The 21,416-nt window shown below is 40.1% G+C and overlaps 8 protein-coding genes across 8 annotated transcripts; 4 read left to right on the top strand and 4 right to left on the bottom strand.

The window, feature by feature from the left end:
• Positions 1 to 153: 153 nt before the first annotated feature.
• On the top strand, positions 154 to 1,320 carry PCYB_082080 (hypothetical protein; the record flags this gene model as incomplete). Its single annotated transcript, XM_004221946.1, has 4 exons — positions 154 to 226; positions 441 to 514; positions 770 to 844; positions 1,108 to 1,320. The coding sequence occupies 4 exons, from the start codon at positions 154 to 156 to the stop codon at positions 1,318 to 1,320; spliced, it is 435 nt and encodes a 144-aa protein (XP_004221994.1).
• A 1,088-nt stretch (positions 1,321 to 2,408) lies between these two features.
• On the bottom strand, positions 2,409 to 3,960 carry PCYB_082070 (hypothetical protein; the record flags this gene model as incomplete). The annotated part of the gene is made up of 5 exons (XM_004221945.1): positions 2,409 to 2,471; positions 2,661 to 2,709; positions 2,806 to 2,924; positions 2,987 to 3,766; positions 3,895 to 3,960. 2 exons carry the CDS (start codon positions 3,958 to 3,960, stop codon positions 2,987 to 2,989), a joined length of 846 nt encoding a protein of 281 aa, XP_004221993.1. The 3' UTR covers positions 2,409 to 2,471; positions 2,661 to 2,709; positions 2,806 to 2,924.
• A 1,091-nt stretch (positions 3,961 to 5,051) lies between these two features.
• Positions 5,052 to 6,100, top strand: PCYB_082060 (hypothetical protein; the record flags this gene model as incomplete). The annotated part of the gene is made up of 2 exons (XM_004221944.1): positions 5,052 to 5,148; positions 5,226 to 6,100. The coding sequence occupies 2 exons, from the start codon at positions 5,052 to 5,054 to the stop codon at positions 6,098 to 6,100; spliced, it is 972 nt and encodes a 323-aa protein (XP_004221992.1).
• A 359-nt stretch (positions 6,101 to 6,459) lies between these two features.
• Positions 6,460 to 8,600, bottom strand: PCYB_082050 (hypothetical protein). Its single transcript, XM_004221943.1, has 7 exons — positions 8,387 to 8,600; positions 8,106 to 8,157; positions 7,795 to 7,855; positions 7,584 to 7,642; positions 7,098 to 7,243; positions 6,755 to 6,860; positions 6,460 to 6,573 (listed from the first exon to the last, which is right to left on the bottom strand). Exons 1-7 carry the CDS (start codon positions 8,509 to 8,511, stop codon positions 6,511 to 6,513), a joined length of 612 nt encoding a protein of 203 aa, XP_004221991.1. The 5' UTR covers positions 8,512 to 8,600; the 3' UTR covers positions 6,460 to 6,510.
• A 2,331-nt stretch (positions 8,601 to 10,931) lies between these two features.
• PCYB_082040 (eukaryotic translation initiation factor 2 beta) lies at positions 10,932 to 11,961 on the top strand (the record flags this gene model as incomplete). Its single annotated transcript, XM_004221942.1, has 2 exons — positions 10,932 to 11,524; positions 11,708 to 11,961. 2 exons carry the CDS (start codon positions 10,932 to 10,934, stop codon positions 11,781 to 11,783), a joined length of 669 nt encoding a protein of 222 aa, XP_004221990.1. The 3' UTR covers positions 11,784 to 11,961.
• A 1,300-nt stretch (positions 11,962 to 13,261) lies between these two features.
• Positions 13,262 to 15,092, bottom strand: PCYB_082030 (hypothetical protein; the record flags this gene model as incomplete). The annotated part of the gene is made up of 7 exons (XM_004221941.1): positions 14,883 to 15,092; positions 14,625 to 14,661; positions 14,383 to 14,450; positions 13,866 to 14,129; positions 13,708 to 13,755; positions 13,458 to 13,508; positions 13,262 to 13,348 (listed from the first exon to the last, which is right to left on the bottom strand). The coding sequence occupies exons 1-7, from the start codon at positions 15,054 to 15,056 to the stop codon at positions 13,262 to 13,264; spliced, it is 729 nt and encodes a 242-aa protein (XP_004221989.1). The 5' UTR covers positions 15,057 to 15,092.
• Positions 15,093 to 15,293: 201 nt separating this feature from the next.
• Positions 15,294 to 16,989, top strand: PCYB_082020 (hypothetical protein; the record flags this gene model as incomplete). Its single annotated transcript, XM_004221940.1, has 4 exons — positions 15,294 to 15,471; positions 15,614 to 16,269; positions 16,586 to 16,706; positions 16,874 to 16,989. 2 exons carry the CDS (start codon positions 15,294 to 15,296, stop codon positions 16,267 to 16,269), a joined length of 834 nt encoding a protein of 277 aa, XP_004221988.1. The 3' UTR covers positions 16,586 to 16,706; positions 16,874 to 16,989.
• Positions 16,990 to 17,238: 249 nt separating this feature from the next.
• On the bottom strand, positions 17,239 to 18,721 carry PCYB_082010 (hypothetical protein). Its single transcript, XM_004221939.1, has 4 exons — positions 18,439 to 18,721; positions 17,987 to 18,263; positions 17,646 to 17,704; positions 17,239 to 17,449 (listed from the first exon to the last, which is right to left on the bottom strand). Exons 2-4 carry the CDS (start codon positions 18,256 to 18,258, stop codon positions 17,430 to 17,432), a joined length of 351 nt encoding a protein of 116 aa, XP_004221987.1. The 5' UTR covers positions 18,259 to 18,263; positions 18,439 to 18,721; the 3' UTR covers positions 17,239 to 17,429.
• Between the last annotated feature and the right edge of the window lie 2,695 nt (positions 18,722 to 21,416).

The raw sequence follows: 21,416 nt of genomic DNA, 5'->3' as shown, positions 1-21,416 counted from the left end.
AAAAAAAAAAAATACATATGCAAAGGCATATAAGCATAAATATACCTCTATGCATACACCCATTCGCCACCATTTGCGTATAATTCAAAGCAAAACCCAAACCGTTGTTTCTACACGAATTATACATTTCGAAAGAAACACCCAAACAGAAAAATGGGAAATATTGTATCCTGTTGTTCCCTAGATGAAAATAAAAAATACTTGAATGATGACGAAATATTGGAAAGTAATCATACGTAGAAATAAATCCCCTTCCGGGAAAAATCACTCGCCTCCATAGAATGTTACATGAGCAGTTTGGAGCACTCGAATGTGTGCGCAGCGAGTACGCATGTTTCCACCATGTGTGTATGCATACATGTACACATGTGTATTTTCCCCGTCCTTTCTTACTTGTGCGTGCATCACACGCTCCATGCCCTTTTCCCCCCTATGTTTAGCCTTTTCCAACAGTGAGATAAACGAGTTTAAAAAGCGATTAAAGAACAACATCCAAATAGTTGTCTTGCTACAGGTAAGGAAATTTTGTCCTGCACTTTAAGTCGTCACAAAAGATGGGGGCCTGTTAACTCTTTATCTGTTTGTGCTCTTGTCCATTTTTCTAACTTTCCTGTGCATCCTTTTTTTTTTTCGAAAATGTAAACACAATGTGGTATATTCCACGAGGGGAACCTTTCCAAGCGACGTGGCCCCACCCATGAGGGGCATTCCAATAGGTATCACGCTTACGTACCTACTTACGAGCCTTTTTTTTTTTTTTTCTCCGCAGGATGGCACAAAATTACCGTGTAACTTGCAAGCCAATTTCAACGAAAAGACCCTGTGCATATCTTGTCATCAGAAAGTAACTAATTCAGCTCATTTGCTTTTCGCTTTTGTCATATGACGACAATGACGAGAGTGTGCATGTGAAAATATGCAGCGTGTGCGTGTGTACGTATGGATACATATGTGTGTATGCATAACATGGCACCGTTCGTGGAAGCAGCGGTGCGTTCAGGCGAAAATGAACATGCTGGGGAGAGGTCTCGATGATAGCGACCGTCACTTTGCCACCGTTACTCCACCACTGTTACACTACCCCCGTTGTTGTACCCCCATTCCCAGGTGAGGATGATCAACTTCAGTGACATTCGATCTTTGTTGTATGGAGAAGAGCAGCTGAAGCGCGTGGAAACTCAAGCAAATTTGATCAACGACAACTGCTGCTTAGCTTTGCACTTAGACGACAGCGGCAACTGTATCCCCATAAAATTTGGAACTGTGAAGGAAAAAAATCTATTCATTTTTATTATGAGGGATTACAAGAAAATTTCCTGATTTCACTGATTAAGGCTTTTAAAAACAGTTCCTTTGGGTTTCTTTCCTTTTGGTTTCTTTCCTTCTGGCAAAATGATAAGAAGTGCTTTATGCTTCGTATTCTGACCACTCCTTGACAGTCCCATTTGCATTTAATGTTTTTACGCCTGATGCTTTTCGTTCGTCCCCTCCCTGTACCCCTATTAATTCTCCGCCTTCGCCCGACCGCCGCCCTTTCGGCGTGCCGCGGGGGGTAGGCCAATTAGTGCTAATATGCAAGTGTGCATAATTATATGCGCATAACTATGTGTACGTGATTACATGTGCATAATTATATGTGCGTCATTATATGTGCGTCATTATATGTGCGTCATTATATGTGCGTCATTATATGTGCGTCATTATATGTGCGTCATTATATGCGCGTCATTATATGCGCGTCATTATATGTGCGTAATTATATGTGCGTCATTATATGTGCGTAATTATATCTGCGCAGTTGTATACACACGCAAATTCGTCCACGTGTCATGTGCATGTGTGTGTGTATCTGTTAAAGAAGACATCCATTTACGCGTCCACTTTCGATGATTTTTTCACAAGTCTTAGATCGTTTTCTTTAATTTCTGGGGAAGAGTTATCCTCTTCGCCGCTTCTCCTCCTCTTTCATCCCCCATCCCCTTATTCATTTCGCTTTTCTTACCGCCCCTTATTGCTCCATAGCCGTTTTATCCCCTCGAAATATTTTTAAATAAAACTGATTTAAAAATTTTTGATCAGTTTATTTTTTTGTTTCCCTCAACAGATGAAAATATAAACTTGAGCGAATTATATTTTCAGATAATTAACCGACCATTTTTTTTTTTTTTTTTGCACACATGAATAATTAATGTTTAATATGGTAACAACTGTCTTTACAAAAAAAAAAAAAAATTAAAACAAAATAAAGTCGCCAAAAGAGTAGCGAATTAGGAGAGACAAAATTGATGCTGCGGGGATGACGCAGTTGGGGAGAAACAAACGCACTCTTGGAAGTATCCAAAGTTGCAATAGTTGCTTCCGCCCATTCGCGCCTTCTGCGACTCTCCACAACGGTAAAATAATCCCCTTCAGTACAGAAGCTCCACGCTGATGGTCAGCTTGAGGCCCTTTTCATTGAAGTAGGCTTTGATCTGCGCAGGGGGGGGGTGAGGCAACGGAGGGAATATGACCATTTTTTTTTCTCTCTCTCATTTTGATGACTGCTAAACTGGTCACACTGAGCAGTTGTAGCGGTAAACGAAAACATTTATGCACATGAGTGAGGGGGTTTGCTTTCCTCCCTGCAAAAACGCTCAAGCTCGCGTTGGCTGGGTTCTTACATTATCGCTTAAATTTTGCTTGAAGCTCAAAGTCATGCAGTCATCGGGTCTGTAAAAAAAAAAAAAAAAAAAAAAAAACACACACATGTGGGGATGTACATATATACACGTACGTTTTCGACGTAGCAACCACTTGAGACATTACCTGCTAGACACGTAAATCTCGACGGTGTTGCCTTTTTTCAAAATCTCCAATTCTTCGTATGAAATGCTGTTGAAGGTGACGATGATATGGAGGTATCTGTTGGAGAAAAAGGGACACATAGTGAACGTCGCGGGAGAAAAGAGGTGTATATGCGTGGAGATAAACTTTTACAATTTAGTGCTCATTTTTCCGTTTCGAACTCTAACCTGTCAATAACTGTGTAGTGATAGGACTTCACCTGCCTCGGGATGCGCCCCTGTTCACCATCGTCATTTTTCCCCCGTTTGGTGGTCCTAACCGACTGTATATCATTCAGTATGTTACTGGATGTGTCGTGTATTTTTATTTCGTTTTTCTCTTCCTCCTTTGTATCATTACTCTTAAGCTGTTTTTGACTTAACATGTTGTAAAATTTTATGTCATTTTCGTCCACCGATGTGGAGTCTTCTGTGTGTAATGTGTCATCCACACAATGCGGATTTAAAAAATGTTTCGTCTTCGGGATATATCCCAACTCGTTATATTTGAAGGAGTTCCCATTTATGCGTATATCACTCCTAAGCATTTGTTCTGACTCATTTAATATTGTTAATATTTTTTGGATAATTTTATTTTTAAAATATACGTTGTGGAAATTCTTCTGAACATCCGAGTGGATAACAGCTTCTGCATACATATCTCTGGAGCTTTCTCCTTTTATTTTACACGTACTAATAGAAATGTCATCGTAATTTACTTCTTCCATGTTGCTAGGGAAATTCTTCGGGAGCGTGGGTGCTTTCATTTTGCTGCTGTGATATACATACACATAGTAATCACAAATCTTCTCTTTGTGCTCACTGGCCTTTGTCTTGATGGACACCTTTTCCAGGTCCGTCACGATGCAGAAACAGAACTTTGGTTTGATCGCCTTCTGCTGCTTCATCTTCCCCATGTGTTTGTCCATAAATTTTTCGTACGCCTAAAAAGGAGGCATCACAGGTTCCTTATGGTGAGAATGACGTGATCGAACTAAACGGTGCATTCGATGAAGAGGATACACCCGCCGCTCCCCCTGCTGCTCACTAGTTGGTGCTCCTTCCTCCTCACCTGCTTGTCACTTTTGTGCAAATCGTTGAGGGTGTCCCAAATGCACTGTGCGCTTTTTAAATCCATTTTGAGGAGGGTAATGTTGTAATGCGACACAGTTGGGTTACTCTTCACCAGTTCTGCTACCAAGGAGGGGGAGGATATATATTTGGGAAGATCACCCTGCGGTTTCTCAAATTAAGCACAGTCAAGACGAAGAGGCTTAAAAACCATGATGTAAATGCACGTGTGTTCCTTTTTACAAAAGGCACTTTGCATTTCGTGCCCCTCAACGGTCATAATTGTGATAGCAGAACAGCCCTTTCAATTGTGCACTTTAGGAGAATGGAGTGGCTGAAAGGAATTGTCTATATTGTTTGTCACCTCGGGTGGGCTGAACACAAAATGTGCATCCGTAACAATTCTCAAATGGGTATACATAAATGGCGTGTTTGATTCGTTCGGTAGGTTTGGATTGACCCAATTGTGTGCATGCCTCAGATCGTACTAAATATGCTTGGCGCCTTTTCCTCTAATTTGTGGTCACCCTATGGGGGTCGAATTAAGTCGGATGCAACTCACGCGTCCTGCCTAAGCTGCAAATGTGCAAAAAAGCGGTGGAGAAAAAAAAAAAAGTACGATTGTTCGAGAGAGGCAAATCGGTAAAGCGGTAAAGCGGAAAAGCGGAAAAGCGGAAAAGCAATTTCGAAGTGCTCCACGCATTTCAATATAATGGACATGCGAAAGGAGTAGTGTTTGTTTGTTCGTTCGTTTGTTTGCTTGTTTGTTTATTTTTCCACGCCTTTTCTACACATAAGCGCGGAGAAGATAAATGCATGCGGAAAAGCAAAACGATGCGCGGTGGGGGGGTTCATCCCCACTTGAAAAAATGTGCCATGTCACGTGACATGCTTGTACTACAGAGGGAGGAGAAAATCAAATTGAACGGGTCGCAGCAGGGAGCCGAAGCAAAACTGGTTCGAAGTAAAACCGATTTGAAGCAAAACTGGTCCGAAGCAAAACTGGCTCGAAGCAAAACCGATTTGAAGCAAAACCGACGGGAAGTTTACCCCCGAGTGGGCGGAAGATTACCAAAATGAGAACACAGCTTCTCTCCACGCCCCCTACTCCTCAAAGTGCATCACACAAAAGAGAGTCGGAAAAATTAATATGGCAAAATGATGAAGGAAAAAGGAAAAAAACAAATTAAAAAGAAAAAAAAAAGAAACCCCTTTTTAAAGTTCGGAGAAGGTCAACATTTCTACACGCTCAAAAGTAAGCTTTCTCCCAACACGCAGAGTAGCCACTTTTTTTTTTTTTCCCACCTCCTTCTCCTTTTCGTATGTGTGGAGTTATGTTTCCCCTTTTTAGTAGGAACATAAAAAAAAACTTCCTCTTCCAAACAAGTAAGAAATGCATAAACACGAATGTAAGGCTACGAAATCCATATTACAGAAAAAAGGGTTTTTGGGAATGGAGGAGAAGAATTATCCATAGGTACAACGAAAGGAGGTATATTAGGAAAGGAATAAAGCCAAAGATACCAAAGAAAGATGAAGAAAATATAAAAAATAGGAAGGACGATGTATACTGGACTTTTAAAGTATATCAGTTAAAAATAAGTTTGCGCAATTTGTATAACTTTGGTAGACTCATTAAGGGATTACACCTTGAAGATGCCATCGTCTATTTAGAATCCATTCCACAGATAAGAGTAAATAATATATTAAACTCTTTGTTAAATTCGAAAGAAAAAATTGTGCACAAATTTAATGGAGATGTATCCCGTCTATATATTGATAATGTACAGATCCACTACAACACACCGATGAAATTTATCAAGTACCATGCGTTAGGGCACTTTGGGTTAGTGAAGAGTTACAGAAATACTTTTACGTATACTATTAAACAAATGAATATAGAAGAATTTTACCATAAGATTTTTATTCGTGGAAATGTGCCGCGTACTTTGTCTCATAATATGAGGTTATATTTTCATCAGGATAGAATCAACATGGAGAATTTAATTCAATGGTACCCTTATATTTGTGCCAACTCTAGGTACTACTTCAGGGAAAAGTTACGTTACCTTAATAATACGTACCAGTTTGATTACTTCAAATCGAGGCGCGCTTGGATAAAGAATTATTTTAGTAATGTGGACCGGAGGACCATGGAGTTGAAGATGCAGAGGAACCTGCTCAGCGATGGTCCTACCCCTCAGTAGCAAGAGAAGCCCCCAAGCAGCACATCACAGCACATCGCAGCACATCGCAGCAGAGCACATCACATCACAGCAGACGTACTGTTTATATCCCCTCGCGCCATCCCTTCGCTTGGCTTACGCTGCATTTTCGACGTGCTACCATCTTACACACCTGTTTCGATTTACCGCTTGTAATTAAAAGTGGCTACTTTATTTTGTTTGCCTTTTTGAGTGTTAAACACAGAAAAAAGAAAGGAAAAAATAAATAAATAAATAAAATAAGCAGCGGGCTGTAAAAATAAGCACAGTCAGCACCCCTGGGACTAACTTCCGCTCACATGCCGTAGAATATTAAAAAATATCAGATAAAAAAGGGGGGGAAAAAAAAAATTAATAAACGTGAGATGGAAAAGGAGGTTGTACAAAGCTGCTCACAGTTCATCACCATTAAATTTCTCGCCGCGTTCGTCGTTAAATGGGGTTATGATGACGCCCTGCGGATGGAAGGGGGGAAGTTTCATTCGCATGGAGTAGTTAGCGCGCAAGCGGAAGGTGCACACGCGGAAGGTACACACGCGGAATGTACACACGTGGAAGGTACACACGCGGAAGGTACACATGCGGCGGGTGCGCCCACCCACAACAGGCAGTCCCCACACGTCCTCTTCGCCTTACCGATTTGGCCCTCCACTTCTGCTCATCGCGCGGGTAAGTATATCTCATAATGCATGCCTCCAGGTGGTACAAAATTGGGCAGTTGTGGCAATTGTACTGATTAAATCTGCAACGGGGAGGGGGTGGGGCGAGGAAATGGAAAGAGAAATGCAAAGAGAAATGGAAAGAGAAATGGAAAGAGTAATGCATCTCGATGAGCATGGAAGCAATTCGATAGAAGTGTGACAGGACACTCCAGTAGCATGCTCAAACTCAATGCTGACGCCACCATGTGTGCAAAAAATGCCGAAGAGAAAATGAACCCTCATGAGTGACTTGCTTCCTCCTCAGTGCAGCGTATTACTCATAGCTTTTGCTCGTGGAGACATATCCATTGTGATCCACGCTCTTTAGGTAAATATTTTCACCCAATGACCAGTAGGGACTGTCCTTTTTTTTTTCACAAATGACTTGAAATTTCCCCGACTCTTTGCTCTCATGGACACTTAGCTTTGGTGCGAAGGGGGAAGCGATGAATGAAATGAAGATAGCGCGGATGGCTCGCATTTGACATTTAACAGTACGCGGCATTCACGCATGTGCACATGTACATATTTGCATACACACACTCATATAATCACGCATGTGCACATGTACATATTTGCATACACACACTCATATAATCACGCATGTGCACATTCACACATTTGCATGCACACACTCATATAATCACGCATGCACACATGTCTATGTTAACGCGTGTGCACCCCTTTTTTTCGCTTCTCACTTCATAATTGTTAGAAAGTATCGAGTCGTGCGAAGAGCCCATCAAGTATCCGTTCGACTTGACATGCTTCAGCGTGATGATTTCGTCGCAGCTTATTTTGTTTCCCGTGAAGCTCTTCACATCTGAGTTGAGGGCAAAATTGAAAATGCAAAAATGAAAAAAAAAAAAAGTTATATACGTATTGGTTATGTGGCGCATCTGCCTCCATCGCTACACATCCCTGGATGGTACTCCTCTCTTTAATAGTGGCCTTCCTTTCATTTTCGCTTTGTACCATCATAAATGTTAACTGTCCACAAGAGATTTTCCTCGTTCTTGTTAGTCGTTACTGCGGTCTTTTAGGAAAAAATAAGAGCAATGATATGTGGGTGTGGGAGGAATATAAAATTGCGAGTGCATACAACGGTATATGCGCTTGTACAGAGCATATCCCTTTTACGACTCGATCGAGTGACAAAAAGAGGAAAGAACGCATCTCTCAGTGTGGACGCACTGTCCCATATTCGTAAAAAGATTTCCTCCAAAATAGAAATCCACTCTGCTGCGCACATGTAGACGTTTTTAATTTCTCTTTCGGTGCATTACCACTAGTTGGTTTCCTGACCCAGATCCCCATTTCATATCCGTGGAAAAGAGTCTTTAAAAAAAAAAAAAAAAAAAAGGCATAATGGAATGGACGCTTCGGCAGTAAAAATACACATGGACGAGTAGAATGGCACTGAATGGGAAACACAGCTAAATGGAAAATGATCAAATGCTGTGCCATGGGTCACTCTCTTCCCATGGAACAAAAGGACATCGTGTTTATTTTATTTTTATTTTTTTTTTACGCCGTCTTCGGCTAGTTACTATTTTTTTCTCATTACTTGTATGACGTTCCAACGTTTTCTAAAATGATAGAGCTGCCATCTGTTACATAAAGACAACTATGCACTTTAAAAAATAAAAAAGAGATAAGAAACACCCCAACAAAAAAGCGATGATAACTCATCTTAATGTTGTTCGTCTACTAATTATGTGTTATACTGTGATAATAAATTTTTTTTTTTTTTTTTTTTTTTTTTTCCCTTAGTTCAACTAAGGGTTAATTTATCAACGCTTTGTTAGCTACAATATGTATATAGGTGGATATGCCCATATTCATACATAAATATAATAGGCAAGAACGTAAGCGTACAAATTGATGCTAATATATGTAGCATATATATGAGGCCTAAAGGTGCGAGGGGAACTAATAAATTGTGGGAAGGATGGTAGCTCACAGCACAAATGGCGTACACGTTAAAATTGTAAAAAATGACAAAAATGGGAAAATTCGTAAAAACCCAAAAACCGAAAAACTGCAAAAATCCAAAAAATCAAAAAAATCGTAAACATAACAAAAACAAATGAACCCTTTCATGTAAACCATGTACATATAAAATTAAGAAGAAAAATTCTCCAAATTTTAAGGCAAAATGTTCCGTCAAGTGGCAAAAAAAAAAAAAAAAAAAAATAAATGTGAAAAAAAAAGAAAATTAGCATCATAATAATTCAAGCTGAGAATAATGGGACGAAAAAAAAGGGACGCACGACGGCAAAAGCAGTCCTCCCATATGCATATTTTATGTATATACCCCCATTCAAACGCAATAAAACCGTATATTTTATTTTGCAATATATGCACGGGCTTTTCCCCCCTTTTTTTTTCTGAGAGCTTGCGGCGCCCAAGCAGCATCGAAATGCGCTTCAAAAGGGGAAAACGTGCCGGACTTGTGCGGAGTAGCCTAAATACTATCACGTCACTTTATTTTGCGCCTTGCGCTGAGGGTGCGCGAAAAAAGGGGGCACTTAAACTTTGTGCAAATATTTTCATGTCAATTGGAGGAGTCGCCCCTACGCGGGCGCAGTTACTTAAATTATAGGGGACGGGGGTTTCTTCGCTCACGCGTGTTGCAAAGTAGTACGTTGTAATGCACGCACTGGTGCGTATTTATTTACATTACCTCAGCACGTAAAAAGCATACAATACAAACGCGAAAATGCATAAACGCACAAATATATAAGCTTCCAACCCAAGCACATGACTTGACTTAACATGTACTGTGCACTCCTTGGCGTTTTCCTAAATCTGGCAAACGGCTTCAAATTCTTTGAGGGAAACTCTCCGCTGGGCGGCCCTAAAAGGCATTTACAAGTATGGGCGCACATCAATTAAGAGGGGGCCATCATTTCTCCTCTTTCCATTGTGCACGTAGTGTTGGCGCGAGTTGAAGTAACGCCTTCCCTGCGCTACAAACAAGTTTGCCCACTTTGGGAAGCACATACATTATTTATACATAATTATATACCCCGATGCATCTTATTTTGCCGCCCTAAGTACGCCCCCCCTTGCGCATCTCCGCCTTGGTTAATCACCCATTTTGGTTAATCAACAAATTTGTTTCCACCCATGCCTGCATAAAGCGTATAAAAACATACATACAAATGAGCATATATATATGTATATATATATAGTTGCGAAAATTAACGTACATGCATGACAAATTGCGCACGCACATGTAGCGATAAAATAAGCTGCCAAGCCATAGGGGAAATATTGCAAGTACGAATAATTAAATGAAAAAACAATTTTTTTTGTAACCTTCAACGAGGGCATTTCTTGCGTGTACCCATCCATTTCGTTTTGCGACAGCTACGGATGAAAAGAACGCTTCTATGAAAGGAAAAAAAAAAAAAAAAATAATAATAAATAAATAAAAAAATAAATCATATAGTATGTACATATATATAGCACGCACGTACATACTTGCATAAAGCGATATGTTCAATGTATGCCGTCGCACCAAGTTCTAACTGCAGCAGGGGATTTTCCAAACAATCGAGTCCCCCCCCTCCCTTCATGCAAACGGAGGTAAACACTTGCACGTATGTACGCATGTGCGCTCGTGCATATTTTTGTGCCTTCCTATATGCCCAAGAATTGACGGCGCTATAAGGGCGTAGCCTTCTTGTGAACAAGTCAGCGCGTACCGACCGAATGGGAGATTAAAATATATGTACCCACCTTTTGCGCTGTTTACAATTATACACATTCGTTTCGAAAGTGAAGCAAGATTGGAGGAGGTTCGCTCAACGAAGAAACTGCGAAGAAGCGTTTCAAAAATAGCTAAATGTACATATTTTGTGTACCACGATTTTGAGAAGGGAAGAAAGGAGGAGGAAAAAACATAGAACCGCGCAAAACAGTTCGCACTTCTGTTTCAGCGAACGCGTACATTTCCCAGGTGTACCGCTGTCTGCCAACCGCTTATCGTACAAGGCACACCCTGCGCTGCGTCCCGCGTGTCGCCCCTCTGTTTCCGCATTTTATTTGCCTCATTCCATTTGCCGAATTCTGATATCACCTTCTGTTGCCCACCCGAACGCACCATGGAGGACAAAATGGAAGACGCAGGGGCCGTTTTCGTCGACTTGGAGAAGGTGCACGACGAGGAAACGAAACAGCTTTTCGATTTTGGTGAGAAAAAAAAAAAAAAAAAAAAAAAAGAAGTCACAGAAAAGATCGAAGAAATAATCATTGACGGAACAGGGAAGGTATTTGAAAGAGGAGCAGTGTACCCATACGACGAACTCTTACATAGAATCCAAGATTTAGTAAATAAGCACAACATAGATTTGTGTATATCGAAAAAGTACACCATTAAACCGCCACAAGTTGTTAGGGTTGGTTCGAAAAAGGTCGCGTGGATTAATTTTAAGGATATATGTACAATTATGAACAGAAATGAAGAACACGTTTTTCATTTTGTCTTAGCCGAATTGGGAACGGAAGGGTCCATAGCAGGAGAGGGACAGTTAGTTTTAAAAGGAAAGTATGGACCCAAGCATATCGAAGCCTTGTTAAGAAAATATATAACTGAATATGTGACGTGTCAGATGTGCAAAAGTCCAAATACAGCCATGGAGAAGGATAGCAGAACTCGACTTTTTCACCAGCACTGTAATGCTTGCGGAGCTAAGAGGTTACCTTTTTTTTTTTTTTTTTCTTTCACTTCAATGTTATGATAGCTAGCCAGTTCGTAATGTTATTGATCATTGGCTGACATTTTATATGCCTTTGGTTTCATTTCTCCTTAATATACTCCCCCATGGGCATGTCTTTACCCCCCCGTTACATTTAATCTCCCCATTTGTACCCTTCACAGATCGGTCACCACCATTAAGAGTGGTTTCCACGCCCTGGGAAGAGGTGAGAGAAGAAAGGCAAAGCATACCAATTGAGGTCACCAAACCGATGGCATACAAAAAGCAGTTAAGTTCGCTCAGAAGGATACGAATAGCCCCAATTTTTAGTACTTCCCTCATGAGCGACATTAGGAAAGAAGAACAAATTTTAATATAAGTTTGCTAGTTCGTGGGTCCAATGTATTATGCCCTTTTGACATGCCCCTGCGTATACGTAGACTCCCATGTGAGGATCCATTTTTTGTTAAACGTTTCACGTAAGGCAGCGATGGTGTGAACTCTGAATTGGCACAACAGATTTAGAACAAGAATGGTGCATGCAAAAGTGAGAAGGAATTCTTTTGTCAGGCAATAAATAACGCGTCGCCGTGAGGAGACAGGAGGGGAGACGAACAGACTAACCTATGTGACGTTGCGTGGCAAAGCATACAACAAACATGTGTAGATATGTGTATATGTTTATATGCGTGTGTTTATATGCGTGTGTATATATTCACCCACATGCAAGTACGATTTGCAGGTGATCATCTATGTGGTGATTAAATTCGTTAAGTACCTTATCGCTGAGAAGTGCTGTGCAAAAAGGCCGCATAGCGTGTGATGTACCTTTTTGAGCAAATGTGCACCGATACAAATGCAGCTTGCTCTGAGACTTCACCCCTCTGTGAACCGCTACCTCCCTGATGGTGCTTGTAAATTTAGCAAAAGTAACACTCATGCTCCTTGCTCCCCGTCCCTTTCGCTTTTTAGTTCCACGACCGTATATATATAATATATATATATATATATTTATTTATTTATATATTCATATTTATGTACCCGCTCGAGCATGACAGGCGTGCGTACATGTCATACATACGTGGGCGCGCGTGAGCACCCAGCAGTTAAAAAAACGAGTAAAAAAAAAAAAGCCAGTGCAGCAGACGTTCGCACGTGCACATATGTATATGCCCCTATGCACGCAGGCGTCTACCCATGTGTGTGTGCGTAGCTCATGCAGACATAATTATTATCGAAAAAACATTTCCCCTTTTTAAATTAACAACCTCAACGTCTTAACGAATTTACATTTTTGTTTTAATAGTATGTGTTATGTGTATTACCTGCGCGGGGCGCACACACACACATGTAAGTAAATATGTACATATAAATATGTGCATATATGTACATATATGTGCGCGCGAGCTTATCCCTCCAATTAAGTACACCCCCCATCAGCCCAATTAAACGCATCATTTCAAATTGTGGTGGACGGAGTACTTTTACAAACACTTCTTACATGGGAAGCTTCACGAAGCTTTCGAGTCCTCGTCGTTAGGGGGCGAATCCCCATTCAGAACTCTCTTCGAATCGTTAACTATTATCTCGTTGCCTGATTTAGCAGAAAGGGGAGGAGGGGGTGGAAAAAAAGTGATCATATTAAGGAAAACGCTATGGGGATGAACAAATGTGTGAAGAGCCCATATCTTGTTACTCCTTTTTGAGTGATTTTTTTTTTTTTTTTTTTTTTTTTCTTATTGTATGTTACTCTTGTAGAGTATGTAGGAGGAGAGCTTCGTCCTTCCACTAAAGTCTGCGTAGTCATACACGCTGGCATTGTTCTTCGAAGGGGAGAAAATTTGGTTGATGTTAAGGATAAAATGAGCGATCATGGGTATCTACGTGACTGGCCATATTTTAAAATGATGAGTCAGGCAATTTCAAATTTACGTGGTCTTTCATTTGAACGTCGGCTCCATTCTCTATCAGAAGCTTGACGATCTGAAGCGTCAGTTCGAGGGTGAGGGGTAGTAAATTTTTTACAACATGTGTGGAAGTGGTGCGAAGGAAGGCTTAGAAAGGTTTAGGGGCCCCTTTTGAGGGGTTATGCATGTCAACGGGTGTTAATATGCCCATATATACAACTATGAACAAGCTGGCAATGGCTGGAACCGTTGGAAGCGTTGTGTGAGAGCATTACGTCGTAGTGCTTGTTTATTATGGCGTAAAAGATGGGGCTCTGTCCTTCCTGGAGTGGGGAAAGCGGCATTTGGGGGGGGTTGTTAGCTATTTCCTGTGGAAGGTGTCCCATTCACATGCGCAGTTATGCATGTATGAAGAAATGCACCAAATTGGTACACGTTCGACGAGCATCCCTCCTATATTGTAAGGGCCTTCTTTACTGCTCCACCCTTTCATCCGAACATTGTCTGTTATGTCCACGTTGGCATTATTTTCGATGAGGAACTTGGCAATGTTTAGGTGCCCATATTTGACGCTGATATGAAGGGGAGATATTCCGTTGGCATCCTTATGATTTATGTTACTTCCTTTTTTCAAAATTATCCTAGCCATCTTTAGGCTCCCATTCCGGCAACTATACCAGAAGGCTGTTCTGTTATGCTGTCTCGGCACACCGAAAAAAAGATGGGGTAAATGGGGTGAAGCATCATTTTGATGTTGTAGTAATTATTTAGCGTGCAACAAAAAAAATTATTGCCCTTTTGTGTATTGTAACATTTGGGCATTCGCACTCGAAATATGGGATTCCCATACGTCTTAGCGAGTACACGTGTTCATACTCCCATAGGTTCATATGCCAGGCAGCATTTTATTGAATGCGCGTAGGACACGTATTAGTCTAGTCCCATTTTACCGGAGGCTGGACGTAATCCCCCAGAGGAATTTGCAACTTAGACAAGGAAACGACATCTTCGTAAATTCCTATCAAAAATGTGGTTAAATGTGGTTAAATGTGGCAAAGTTGTGGAGCTTCGCCTCGAAGCGTCGCCCAAGTGGTGGGTTAGCAAATTCTCACCTCCCCCCAAAAAAAAGGCAATTTCATAGCCCAGAATATAACAGAGGGCTTACAAAAAATGTACGAAAATGGCACACTACCTTTCCTCGCTGCTACGAGCAATTTTACTCTCTCTTCCTGGGGAAAAAATGTGGCCGTATAGAATGCGTTACTTTTTTTGAACGTGTGCGCAGCATGGAAATGTGTATATGCGTCTGTCCGTTTGTGCGTCTGTCCGCTTGTGCGTCTGTCCGCTTGTGCGTCTATCCGTTTGTGCGTATATCCTCTTATGCGCCTGCCCGTTTGTGCGTCTAACCGCTTATACAGCGCTTAGCTTGTCGATGCTCCTCATTTTTAACCGTTGCCATGGTTTCCGCGCATTGGGAACACGAAGAACATAAGGAGGAATTCCAAAGGGCGCTTCTGTACGTTACGTCAACACAATATTTTTGAGATAGGACTTTCAACGGAATTTTTTTTTTTAAATTCGCACGACAATTTTTTTTTGCGCTAATTTTCAATCCCCCTTTCATGTAGACGCCAATAATTTTAGCAGAATATCCTTCCCCAATTCGTGCTCCTTTGCGAAAATTAATTTATCGTTTTTTTCCCTTTTATGTGCACATTACATAGGGAGGAGTTCGCAAAGATATATGCTCTCCAACCTGTGTGTGCATGGTGAAGGAAATTAAACCTCTTCTCAACACTTTCGTACATACATGTGAAGTCCATCCTTTCCACTCATTCGTGCATTCAAGCGTAATTGCAAAATGGGACGAACAAAGGACAAGAAAAAAACCTTAAAATTGGTGAAAGACAATGGGGAGTCCTCAAACACGCTAGGGAACTACACGGGTGTGGGAACTGTGATATTTTACCTTAACAAAAAATGGAAAACCACGGAGAAGTATTACGGAAATATCTTCCAAGGAAAAAAACACGGATATGGTTGGTCACATTTATCCCATTGTGAAGAAACATCATTTTTTTATATTTTCTTAGCTCGCATCTGCGCCTTTTCACTTTTGGCTCCGTTCCCACAGCATCGTATATCTCATTGGTGTCTCTTTTTTTTTCCCCCTTCCAACAGGTGAGTATAACTACCAGAATGGCGATTTTTACCAAGGGTTGTATGAGCACGGCAAGAAGAACGGGATTGGCACTTATTTTTACAATATGAACGACAGGCAGGAGAGAGGCAAAGGGAGAGGGGCGAGGGGGAGAGACGATAAGAATAGTGAGGAGGAGGGGAACAGCGACGACGAGAAGGGCGAAGACGAGAAGAGTGAAGACGAGATGAGTGAAGACGAGAAGAGCGATGATGAAAAGGGCAACGACGAACAGGACGATGAGCAAAATGAGCAGAATGGCAAAGACGCGGATAGCGAAAAGGACACGAGCGAGGAGGAAGGTGAAAATGACCAAAGTGGAAGCGATCAAAGTGGAGACGCCACTAGCGGAGAAGACCAAAGCGAAGGAGACACTGAACAGAGCGATCAGAATGAACAAGACAAGGAGAAAAGGTCAAATAAGGATGGCTATCAAAATAGCAAGAAGGGGAATAAAGCAGCTGATAATGAAAAAAATGCCTCCAAAAAGTTGTTGCTACATCTTATGCAAAAATGGAATAACTCAAAAATGAAAAAAGAAACGATTATCCCCGCGAAAGGTAATTACATAAATAAGTTAGTCCTACCCCCGGTGGGTCCTCTCATTTTTCGTGTGTTTGGTCCTGGCCCGTTCTAGGGTTTCACAATTTTGTACATTTTCTTGCATATATGTGTGCATATATATATATATCCCTGCGCTGTTGAAACACCCGAACACCTGCAGAGAACCGGAGCTTCTACTATGGGAACTACGCCAACGGTCTGAAGCACAACGAGGGAATGATGTTGTACAGAAACGGGGACGTGTACGTAGGTGGCTGGAAGTTTGGAAAGAAGAGCGGATGGGGTTAATCAGACAAGCGCGTCTGCAGTGTACGCGTATTTATGTACTCATATTTATATACTCATATGTATGTGCGTAAGCGGAGCTCCCATTCGTTCAGAGTAGCTCAATGTCCATCACAAACAACCCCTTCCCCGCAGGAAGATACACATACAAAAAGTGCAAAAGCGTTCTTGAAGGACATTGGGAAGACGGACATTTAACGCACGGGAAATGGATCTTACCAAATGGTTTTTTACATCTTTTTTTTTTTTTTTAAATGACAATGTTGTGCTGAATGATCATCTGTGGTGGAGATATAAACTGCCCGTTGAGCATATCCCCTATGTAAAGAAGGCCACATTTGTGGTCCTCTGACCCCACGCGTACGCTTCTTATCCTGCCTGCACCCCTTCAGGAATGTATTTCGTGGGAAACTTTAAAAATAATAAGCCGTCCGGAGATGGCGTCTGGGCATTTGAGGACAGAACACAATTAAATGTTTTTTATTATGAAGTTAAACAAGTAAAATGAGAAAAAGAAAATGCAAAATGAGAAAGAGTAAAAAATGGTTCATATATTGTTATACAAAATAATTAATTAACGAATTGCATATTTTATTCATTTGGAGGGAGTAGCAAATATGGTCACATATTATTTACAATTTGACTATGCCTGCAATGCACATGGCTAGCTGCATGTGTATGCACATAGGCAATATATATAAATAATATACATGTTTAAAAAAAAAAAAAAATGGATACTGACAAAATGAAAAAGCTCGTCTATATAACATACATACATGTACGTATATAATCCATATACAAAACATTTAATCACAGAAATTTAAAAAAAGTCCCAAAAAGGAAGTTAAACAAGGAGATCGGGATATTTTACTGAATTATAAACCATTGTATATTACATCGACCAGGTGAGAAACTTACAAATAGCGTAGGACAAAATTGGGCTTTCATTTATTTTTTTTTGCTCCCCACTGAAAAGGTAAAAAAAGAAAGAAAAAAAAAAAGTGCAGGCGCAATATGTATAGGCAGAACGATGAGAAAAGCACGCTCAAATGGAGCGCAGACAGAGCATGCACAACGATACGCAAAAGCAACCGTTGCAAAAAAAGGTAAAATATAAATTGTCCACAAAACAGCGCATCCATCATCAGTTAAGTCATATCTTACTTTTAACTTCCAAGGGGGATCCTTTCTTTTTCTTATTTTTGGAATACTCGAAGTATATCCTGTAAAAATTTCAAACGATGAGGGAAGGGGAGCGGTGTGAATTTGTGTTCCACAAATGAGGGAAGGTACAGACATATGTACATGTGGGGGCACATATAGGTACGCATGTTTGGGAAGTACTTAACGACGGCTATGTGCGCCGCGCGTGGCGATATATGTGCATATGTGGATGTGTATACATGCGCATGATCCTATATTCACATGCGTACGTACGCACGTGCATATGCAGAGACGCTCTTTTTTTCTGCACAGACGTTAATCGCTTGTGCGCGCGCCCTTACCAGTTAATGCTGATGGCGAACCCCACAAGACATACTAAAAATCCGTAGTACATGTAGAGCAAGTTTTTGTCCTTCTTCTTTGCATATTTTGTATCAAAGGCGTATATATAATTCAAAACAGTGACGAATATTGCAACTATTGCAATGTTAACTATTCTAAAATATTTGTCAACACCGCTTCCGAAGAGTTTCCCCACAAGGGATTTGCAACCTTCGATTATGGAGCAGTCAAACCCTTTTTTCTTTTTCGCGAAGTTTAATTTGAGCTTCATTTTGTCTACGATTTGTTTGTGGGAGATGGGGGAAAGGGAATTTTTTTAAAAATGTAGCTACTGTTGGCAAAGGGGATTTATAGCGCGAGCGCGTAGCGCGTCCTGTTTTGAGAGTATGTTGGGTATGTTGTTATATATGCTTAGCAGCTTCACGCTTTGCGTTTGCGCCAATGTTATTACCGCTAAACTAAATGGTATGCGTAGGAGTTTCCACGTGAGGTTAGAAATATCCCCCAAAAGGTTGGCTTCTAATGGTAATGATGTTCGGGTAATGCTTATTGATTTGCAGTGTTTTGCAAAATTCTGCAATTTCTACAATTTCTGCAATTCTTGAGTGATCTTTTTTTTTGTACTTTTTGGATGTACCTAAGGAATGCTATTTAAACGTAATTCAGATGAGATAATCCTCTTTTACAAGGTATTCCTACGTACATATATTGCATATATATATGCTTTTTATACTTTTTAAATGTACTTACTATTTTTTGTAAAAAAAAATTTTTTTTTTTTCTTTTTCGTATCTTAAAAGCGACTTAATCTTTTTGATATATGTTTGCTTATGCGCGTATACTTGTACGCATATATTTTTGCATGTATATTTATGCGTAAATATTTTTTAGGCATATAAATATATTTTAGCTTAAAAAAAATTGTATTTAATTTTTTTTTTTTTTATTATTTAAGCAAGCGAAAGCGATATGAGTCATACGTATTTTCATAGCATAAGAATTTACGCAAAAAGCTGATAGTCGGTAAATTCAATACATTCAATTAATGTGAATATTTTTTTTTTAGAATAATGCATTTTTTTTATTTTTTTGCAGCTAGAAAAATTCATATGACGCGTAAAGAAAAAAAGATGGGGACGTAGTATTTCTTTGTCATAATAAAATGAAAAGTATTTGATCTGGTGGTAAAGCTATTTTATTTTTTGGTTTAGTTGTTCATGTACATGTAACAATATCGTTGTAGTAATTATTTTTACGCTTCTGCTTTCGGGTTAAATTAAATTCCATCATTGCTTACTGTCAGAATATGCAGAATGAAATTTGTTGTCCGGCTAGCAGTAGTCTGTTCTTCTTTCCTTTTACTCGCGGCTGCGCCAAGGGGGGGAAAGCAGTAGCATGCGTCGCGATAGCACGTATGCAAATAAACAAATAAACATAGCATCATTGCATCGTCCCATGGGTAGCTCGACATATAGCGATATTTAAGCGTTGTATGTCATATATATACTAGTGGTGGTGCAGACTCCATACATATATGTTATATATGCTGCTACTATGTTTGATGATTGCTACCAAGAAGAAGAGAGGGGCACTGCGCGCTGGAATTTATGCCAAGGTAACTTTCGTGCTACTGCATTGCCGGAACGGTGTTATCGCCATTTTGTTATTATTACAAGATCTAAGTTTTTATTTATTGTTTCATTTTATTTAAGTTGAGTATCGGCGCTAAGTTAACAGATTTTACCCTTACCGCGCTGTAAGGCTGATTCGTATATGCGTAGTACCCTTTGTTGTCATTTGGTTTGTTCTGTTACGTTCAGGTTCGCTTCTTCGCGCCAGAAAAAAATTGCTGGGGGAGGCTATGCATTTTTTTGCCTTATTCAACCCCTATTAATTTCGATTCTCGCGTCCATGCGCTGGTATGTGCCTACAGAGGAGCATTTAACTAGTCCCCCGCAGGCCCCCAAATCGCGCAACTGTTTTGTACATACATGCATACATATATACATATGTATATATGTACGTATATTTATAAATCTTTTTATTTACAACACGTACGGTTCACGTTTGTTTTTTGTGCCCCCTCTTTTGGGCGATATCCCTAAATTTTGTTGCGAACAAATTAACTCCACTAATGTAAATAAAACGCGATTGCTAATAATTATATAATATAAAAACATATGCCGTTCTGCCGCGCCTTTTTTGTAAAAGGGGTTTAGATTTTTTCTCGCCTTTAGCACCTTTTTTTCGTGTTGCTTTTTTTTATTATTTATTATTCCTTATTAACCTCTCGCTGTTCATTTGCTCATTTTATTGCTTTTTTTTTTTGCCTACTAATAATGAACAGTTCCTGATCAATGAACTGCCTAACCTAACCGCGGATATGTCAGGTTGGCCCATATATCCATGGTAGAACAAAAAAAAAAAAAAAAAAAGCAAAGTGAAAAACTTCATTCTAATCATTTATTCGCCTACTGTACAGTTACCATCTGTCGTGACAATTCACGCTGTACATGATGCTGTATACGAGCGCGATGTACCCCTTTTTCTATTTTTAATAATATTTCCCAAATGGGCAAAAATTGAGGGGCACCACTGATAAGGCTGTATATTATGTATTATTCGCACAGATAATCCATGCTACAAAGCAATTATGCAAATAGCTACACGTTTGGGAAAGTATACATAAGAGTTTTTTTTTTTTTTATGTTTCCCTTTACGTTGTCCGGGACCCCTATTTTGGGTACCCCTCCGCGTGGTGTACTATAAAAAGAGACATATGTTCAATAACATTAAAATGATCACGCTGCCGATTTATATTTCTGTTCTGCCCGGTTGGGTCATAAGGTCAGGAGAACCATCTCTTTCTTTCTCCCCCCCCCTCGATCTATTAAAACCAGTTAACAGACCGTTCCACTAGAACTATGTTCTACCTTCTGCTTAAACGTTGCGATTTTGCTTCCTCCACAGGGGAGGAGGAACAAACTGCCGGTGCGGTGATTCTTCAAAGCTCTTTTTAAGAAGTACACAAAAAAAGGCAAGCGAAGACAAAGCGATGGGGGAAAAAAAAAAATATATAATTTCATGACACGAACGTGAAGGCATTACAAATCGCGCATTGTAGCTATTAATTTTGCTTATGTGCCAATTATTCGACAATTTGCTAGCATGTAAAAAGTTAAACATTTTTATCATCTTAATGTTAAGAGGCAAAATGGAGCGCACTTCGTTTTTTTTTTTTTTTTTTTTAAATTAATTTAATAATTGTTCATAAAAATGAGCAATGGGAACACATGGGCAAAAATTAAAATAGCACATGTATGACGCCCTGCGCATTACTCCTGCCGTGTATGTAGCAACCCTTAGACATTTGATAGAAACACAACGCTGTAGTCGTTGTGTGCAAATTTTTGCAAAAAGGCTGAATGG

This window comes from Plasmodium cynomolgi, chromosome 8 (genome assembly GCF_000321355.1).
Source record: "Plasmodium cynomolgi strain B DNA, chromosome 8, whole genome shotgun sequence".
Classification (NCBI taxonomy): Eukaryota; Apicomplexa; class Aconoidasida; order Haemosporida; family Plasmodiidae; genus Plasmodium; species Plasmodium cynomolgi.
Note: the sequence above shows the minus strand (reverse complement) of the source record. Positions and strands in the feature narration are given on the sequence as shown.